The 7,952-nt window shown below is 29.4% G+C and overlaps 1 protein-coding gene across 1 annotated transcript; it reads right to left on the bottom strand.

Annotated features, from left to right (window-relative positions):
• Positions 1-3,031: 3,031 nt before the first annotated feature.
• On the bottom strand, positions 3,032-5,234 carry LOC135930848 (uncharacterized). Its single transcript, XM_065467642.1, has 3 exons — positions 5,190-5,234; positions 3,642-4,580; positions 3,032-3,205 (listed from the first exon to the last, which is right to left on the bottom strand). Exons 1-3 carry the CDS (start codon positions 5,232-5,234, stop codon positions 3,032-3,034), a joined length of 1,158 nt encoding a protein of 385 aa, XP_065323714.1.
• Positions 5,235-7,952: the final 2,718 nt, after the last annotated feature.

Raw genomic sequence — 7,952 nt, 5'->3', positions numbered from 1 at the left:
CATCTTACAAACCTTGTTTTGAATTTTGTAAGACCTATGGATTTCTGCAATAATATTGGCTAGAATGTCATAAGTCTGACAGCCAATTATTCTCTTTAGAGCTAACGCTACAGATTTTCGTTTAAGATTTTTAGGATCAATCCAATGTGCAGTTACTCCTAAATAAGCTCTAAAAATATGACATATTATAAATCAGAAAATAAATATTTTTACCTTCTATTGTGAGTCCAGCAATCTGCCGTTGTACAGACGTAGGAGACATCTGATAGATTTAATATCAAAGATTCTTTCATTTCCTTAAAGCTCTCCAAAATTCTTGCCATCAATGTCTGCCGGCAAAATATCTTGGTCCGTGGAGAAAAAGTGTTTATCATCCTTATAAAATAATCATTTTCCACCAAGGATAATGGTTGAACTGTATCTATTATAAAGTTCATAATGACTTTGTCAGCCAATTTTTGGGATACACCAGGTGTTGATGAATCCAAATTGGTTAATTTTGTTTGTATTAAATTTGATTTGGAAGTGGGTTTATCTTCTTCCATTACCCCAAAACTTTTGAGATATTTTTCAATCTCTTTATAATTTGAAGTGTGCACAGTCTAAAATTATAAAATACTTAGAATAAAAATTATGTAGGAGATAAGTACATAAAAATGATTGAAATAACTATTTTAAAATGTTTTAAATAATTTAGATAAAATTTATGAATGTATACAAAAAATGATTGGTTTTTTATTTTAATTTATTTTAAAAATTAAAGATTAGCCAACACATTGATATTAAATTTGTTTAATATATTACCTTTAAATGTTTTTTCAAATTAAAGCTGCTCGTATGATTTGAAGAGATAATTTTGCGGCACATCTTGCACCGAAACCGATATCCAGTATTAATTTTTTCTTCAAGGTTAAAGTATTTCTTGAATTTTGGGAAAGGATCATCTATATTGCTCATTTTCCAAAGAAATTTCAATATCTTCAACAATCTCACACATAATAAGATTTATAATGCTTAATATAAAATGTAAAATGAAATATAAAATAAGATAAAAGCAAGGACATATCAATAACGGAATTTCAAAAATATATAATTTAATGAATGCGCGAAATATAAATTAAATACAGATTGCTATTTAACAACTGTTTATATCTAATATATAACAATAATGTATATTTTTAAATATAAATATAAATTTCAAAATTAAATTAAATAAAAGGATTATAATTTTAGATTTTATAAAAAATATATTTTAATAATTTTTAGATGTATTTATTATGTAAAATTAAAAGTAGCGAAGTAGCGCGCTACTTCGCTACTTTCTAAATTAATAGCGAGCTACCGCTATCGCTATTTTTTTAAAAAAGTAGCGCGCTATAGCTACCGCTACTGAAAAAAGTAGCGCGCTATAGTAGCGCGCTATTTTAACAACACTGATAACGAGGCTATTGTTTTTTCTCAAAATATAGGCAAAGAAAGTAAGACGCTTCTTTTTTAAAGACACGTGAACTTGGGTATGGTTAGACATCTTCCAAAGGTTTTTATTTGAGATAATATTAGATTAGGAAATTCCATTTATTATTCTTAGGCATTTATTTACAAACGTTTGTAATTTCCTAGATTCGGTCTTGGTAATCTCCCATGTATCACCGCCATAAAAGAGAATCGGGATGATGGTTGAGTTGAAAATACGGAGTATTGTGAAAATGGATATCTTTCTAGCTTTCCACAGTTTAAAAAATTTAAAAAAACCGTCCTAGCATTTTGTATACGAATTTTTAGTTCCTCTTCGCAACTACCTTTATTGTCAATGGTTACACCTAGATATATAAAGGATTTCACCACCGTAACCAACTTTCCCCCAACCACCAAATTATTCAGAAGAGGCGCCTGAGACGAGGCATTATCACTGTTTTATCAAAGTTTATATCCAAGCCAACCTTAAAACTAAAGGAGTTCAATATAGAGATCAAATTTTGGGTTTCTTCCAAACTTTTTGTTATCAATACTATGACATCAGCATAACATATCACCCTATTTTCACAGAAGAACGACTGACTGGACCGAGATTCGCAGTAGCTAGCGTATCTACTATGATTTTATTCATAAGTATATTAAACAATAGCGGGGAAAGAACACACCCTTGTTTTACCCCTTTCTTTGTCCTAAAAGATGGAGAAACCCCAATAGCGGGGAAAGAACACACCCTTGTTTTACCCCTTTCTTTGTCCTAAAAGATGGAGAAACCTTATTATTGATTTTTAAGGAGGCAAAAAGACTACTATAATGTGTTTTAAAGATCCTTATAATATTAGAGTCAATGCCACATTCGGTTAAAATCTTCCAAAGCACATCATGGTTAACATTATCAAAAGCACGTTTAAAGTCGATAAAAATAAAGTAAAAAGGTAATTTATACTTCTCACATTTTTGCATTATAATCTTTAAAGCTAATATTAGTTCGTCTATATTTCTACTTGGAAGTTAAGCACAAATGTATTTAGACAAAAGGTTTGGTGTAGAGGAAAGAATGCGGTTTTTTAAAAGAACCATAAAAACTTTTGATGCAATAGACGTGAGAGAGATGGCTCTGTAATCCTTGAATTTAGATGGATTTGGAATTTTCGGGAAGTTGCAAAAGATAGTCCTATTCCAATCCGCTGGCATCATCCCAGTAAACCATATCTTGTTAAACAAAGGCAGTAAGTACCGAGAGATCGCTAGGGAGCTGCTTTCAGATGTTTTCCTATAATGTTATCCGTACCCGGAGATTTATTATTCCTAAGCTTCTTAATAGCTGCCACTATTTCAGCCAATGAAATGTTTGCGTCCAATTGTCCAACACTTTGACTAGTGGATGGGATTAAGGTAGGCCTCCTAGAATCAAAGACTCCCATATAGTGATCCAGCCATAACGCCATCTTTTCATCGGGGTCAGTAATTAACTTATTATTATCCATCCTTATAGTTGAAGTGTCTAGAACACTTTGGCTTTACAAAAGTAATTTAGTTTCTTGTAGGCGTCGGAAGTTCAATTCTCCCTCATATCCCTGTCTATCTCAAAAGCTTTTTTAGCAATAAAAATTCTTCCATCTCTCCTTAGGAGTCTATGAATTGAGGTCCATAAATGACCATCGCGCTCTTCTTGTAGCTTGAGTTGAGCTATCATGCGAATGGTGTCATCGGATAGCCATTCCTGCAGCGTCTACATGAGCGAGAGGGGTAGGAACAGTTTACATCCTATTTTTTTGAGGGGGTAGGGGTAGGCGGCTTTAATGGGGGTAGGATAAATTTTTGGGGGTGAATTTTGAGATGAAATAGGACAAAATTTATTGCTGTAAAAATTAATACTTTTATAATAGAACTATTATAATACAATTCATCGGTTAAATCTATATATTGCAAACAATTATACATATTGTTTTCCAAATAAAACTTTCTGCTATCCTTTTAAATTACATTTAAAAAGTAGATATTTCAGCAAGCTCATAAAGTTTTAATAATTAATTCTTTGTAAATAATGGAGGATTTAATTTTATTTACTATCTAAAAAATAAATCCTTTAGAATTTTTTTAGGGGGGGGGGTAGGCAAAGGTTTTTGAAGGGGGTTTGCACCCAGTGAAAATCCTGTCATGTAGACGCTGCATTCCTGTCTTAGTGGAGAATTGTTGATGTTAGGGAGATGATTGCAGGCATCAAACAAGTTGTTTTTGAAAGACGCCCAACATTCTTCAACAGACTGAGACTCCGATGAGGATAAGAAAGTTGCTTCCCTATCATTTAAGATTAGATCGAGCTGGGGTTGAAGAGAAGGACGCCGAGAGTTTCCCCATAAATTTCTCACAGTAATACTGGCTCTGATTAAGTTATGATCAGAAATATTAATATTAGGCATTGCTTTTACATCGATGAACCAGCTATGAATGTTCGAGATGATAAAATCGATCTGAGATTTGGTATTATTTCTTCTGAAGGTTAGGGTGTTAAAATCGCTGTGTGAAAAGAAAGAATTTTCAACCTTGAGGTTTATACTCCTGCACATCTCCAATAACTTCCTACTGTCATCACTGTTTAATTGAGAGAGAGCTGCATTCCCAATTATCCCATCTCTAATAAAGGAGTCATCTTTTCCAATCCTAGTACTTAAGTTCCCGAGGATTATCAAATTACGACTCCTAGGAAGAGAGTTTACAATGTTTTCTAAATCATCAAGGAATGCGAGCCGTTCGTTTCTTCTAGGCGGGGCATAGACATTAACTAAGATTGTTTGTCTGAAGCAGGTATTCAGGTTTAGTAAACAGCATTTCTCCAAAATGGGCACAAATTTATCCACGTATTTGCATAATCTTTTGCTGATAAAGAAAGCAACCCCCGAACAATTATTGGAAGTGGTGCCAGAACTATACATTTCAAAGTTATTAAAGGTAGCCATATTATTATCTTTTGAGTGGGTCTCCTCTATCGCGATCACATCCATTTTTTCGTCGACCATGAGTCTTAGAAAAATCGTGAATTTACTCATTAAACCATTAATATTAAGCGAGGACATGATAAAATTTCCTTTCAAACCACTCGGGCGCTATCAGATAAAAGATATGTATACAAATATATGTATAAATATTATATAACATGATTTATTGCAAGTGGTTATAATATAGATATTATTACTTACTGTTCTGTTTAAAAAGAAAAAGGAAGAAAAAATTGATAAGGATGTCTATAGGCTTTAACCCATCTTGGAAGAGAAAGAGTAGAAACAAAGTAAGGTAATTCAAAAGCAATGCCAAGACAAGGGGGAAGAAAGTGATTGTGGGTTTATCAGTTTTAAAGCAAGGATATTGTCTTAATTACCTAAAAAGGAAAGGAATAGTGTAAAGGAAATTTCTTGGGAATTCCGATAAAAGGAAAACATATGTTAGGAAAGGAATAGTGTAAAGGAAATTTTTGGGAATTCCGATAAAAGGAAAACATATGTTACCTAAGGGAGAGCCAATCGAAAAAATAAAAAATAAATAAATAAAATTATGAAAGAGTTTCCTAGGACTAATTTAATATAAAAGAGACCAAAATATTGGAAGAAAAGATGAGGTCACCTAAGAAACTTAAAAAGAGAAAAAAACGAAAAAGATAAAGATTATTTAATACAGAAAAACAAAATAAAATTTAAAACTGTATAGAGAAAATTTACCTCCACATCTCTGTGCACATTTGGAAAACGAGTTGACATAGACATTATAATAGAAAAAGATTTAAAATTTGAAGGGAAATAAAATACAGCTTAGCGTATAAAAAAATTAAAGTAAAACTTTACAAAATTTTTGTTTAATAGAAGACTATGGAAAAGGAAATGATTAATAAAAATATATAAGTAAAACAATAATAAGGGGGGAAAATTCAGGGTGGAATAACCTAATCACTTTACAATAACCAAAATTATAAATTATACTAAGCTCTAAATAAATAAATACAAATATTAATAATAAGTTGTATAAGACATTCAAAAAGCAAGAAAGAGAAAAATTTAAATGTTAAGAAAAGAGAGATCGATGGCGCCCAATATTAGAAAAACTTTTATTTTAAGAGAAACAAAAGAATTAATATAACAGTGGCGCCTAGAAAGTTAAAAATATGAAATATTAAAAGTAAAATTTTATTTATTAGTTATATTTTTAGCCAAGACAAAAATATATAAGAAAAAATGATATTTTCTTGAAAAAGTCATTTGAATTAAAAGAAAAACATATTGAAAACATTATGTTCCGGGTACCGGTAATTTATATTTCTAAAATATATTTTAGATGATTTTATCATATTTTATATATAAAAATAAATATATTGTTTTATAATTAAAATAAAACTCTGATTAAATTAAATCCTTCATTGTACAAAATGTTTTATCATTTAGCATAAACAAAATTCATACTTTATTTCTTTTTAATTAATATTAAAAAAATAAATAATATCATATCCGCTAGTGGGCGTATGTTTTTTTAAATTTTATTTAATCAAATTTTTTGTTGTGAGCCTTATTTACTTTATCAGAATATAATAAATATTAAAATTACTACGTTTGTCTTATAGTGCGCACAAATCAACGTTTTTAAACGCATAATGTATTTCAAATGGTATCGAGCAAATTATTCAAATTACCTATTGGCGTTAGACACTATTTTGAAAAACTCAATATCGTTTTTTCAATATCTTTTCATTCATTGATTTTGCACGTTTGATCCGTTAAAATGGAATATTTTTAAAATTAATAAATAGGCAGACGTTTAATTCTTTTTTTTTAAAAAAATCAGTTGAAATTTTGAATCGACAATATTAATTCTTAAATTAAAATGCAGCTTCAATTTAAATAAAGGACGCGTTAAGCTTTTGTTAAATTAAAAAAGTATGGCAAATGCAAGCGCCCAATTTGTGCGATCTACTATACTAATATGGCGTGTAAGTATTAAGACATACATAAAATAATTTCTTAGGGCAAATTATAATAATTACTACCCGATTAAAATATTATATTATTTATATCTTTTAACTATCACGATTATTCCCAATTTTCTTTATAATAATAAGTCCAACCAAAAAAAAATGGTATCTAGATTTTTAAACATCGCCATATTTATTACAAAAAAATGTAAAAGTTGATTTATTGTTTTTTAAATAATATTCCTGGTTCGACTTATTGCTAATTAACAGTTGCCTGTTTAGCCAGATTTTTAATATCTATTCAACCTAAAATGTAAGAGATTATTAAGATTATAAGCATACTACTCATTTAACTTTCTAAATAAAGATTATACATGTCAATATAGGAAACGAGGTAAATATTATTTAAATATAATTTATAATAAACTATTTATACAAGCTCATCTTATAAATTCTATAAAATTCACTACAATTCTTAAAATACCATCCAATCATATGGGCAGGCTTGAAAAATGAAAATTATAAGAATAATTTTATGTCACATCTAAATATTATCTGTATAATTTTTTTATATTTTCTTAATTCCAACTTTTTAATTCAGTATAATTTTATTAATTACAAAGCGTATAACTATATTCAATGTTATATTATAAATTTTAACTTAATTTAATATTTTTTAATTTAATATAAATTATTTTAAATTAGGAGTTGAGCAAAAAAATATAGAAGTCAAATTTTATAACCTCAGTTAATGTTAAAATTGTGTGTTTCCCTTAATTATTTAAAAAATAAAAATTTTATTTAGAAGTTAAAATAGTTAGCTCAAATATAATTTATATTAAAATTTAATTTTTATTTGATGATTAATACTATTTATGAAAAATATTGAAAAAAATACCCGGAAAAGAAGCTCCGTGGAATAAAGCCCCGGGAAAACCCCCGGGAAAAAAAACCTGATGGAAAAATAAGTCCGGAAATAAAACTTTAAAATTTTCAAATTAAAATAGTTTTTTTATATCAAATTTGACGCTACTTTTTGAAATTCTCACATAACATAGGATTTCTTCTATGAGATCTTCTTTAAATCAAAAATCGAAGAGTAATGGGGTATTATTAGGGATGTTTTATCATATTAATATATGGGCGTTGGGTAAACAAGGTAAATGTGGTTTTGATTTTTACTTTTATATAATATGGGCAATGGAATGATATTCCTGAGATCGGTTACTCCTAGCAATTGTAAGAAAATTTTTGATTATTTCTATAAAAATTATATCAATGGAAAATAAAGGGAGGTCACAAGAATCAATATTCTTAATCCCAGACACGTCGAATTGAGCCTCGATTTCCTCCAAAAACTTGGAACATGAATCGGAGTCCTTTCAAATAATCAATGCGAAGGTTGGAATCATCGTTTTTCTAATTTGGCTGGGAATTAACCCCCATTAATCTGGGTATCGATTAAAGAAATGAAAGCTAGGTGGCTACCGATGAAACCAAACTTGAACGGCGTGTAGGTAGT

Source organism: Gordionus sp. m RMFG-2023, chromosome 1 (genome assembly GCF_954871325.1).
Source record: "Gordionus sp. m RMFG-2023 chromosome 1, tfGorSpeb1-WG-v2, whole genome shotgun sequence".
Lineage (NCBI taxonomy): Eukaryota > Metazoa > Nematomorpha > Gordioida > Chordodea > Parachordodidae > Gordionus > Gordionus sp. m RMFG-2023.
Note: the sequence above shows the minus strand (reverse complement) of the source record. Positions and strands in the feature narration are given on the sequence as shown.

What these genes read in the sequence shown, in the direction of transcription:
- LOC135930848 (XM_065467642.1), bottom strand. Translation starts at nt 5,234, where the DNA reads ATGTCTATGTCAACTCGTTTTCCAAATGTGCACAGAGATGTGGAG. An exon ending in ATGTGCACAGAGATGTGGAG is followed by an intron (nt 4,581 to 5,189) that starts GTAAATTTTCTC and finishes TTTATCTGATAG; the next exon opens with CGCCCGAGTGGTTTGAAAGG. An exon ending in CACTAAGACAGGAATGCAGC is followed by an intron (nt 3,206 to 3,641) that starts GTCTACATGACA and finishes TCGCTCATGTAG; the next exon opens with ACGCTGCAGGAATGGCTATC.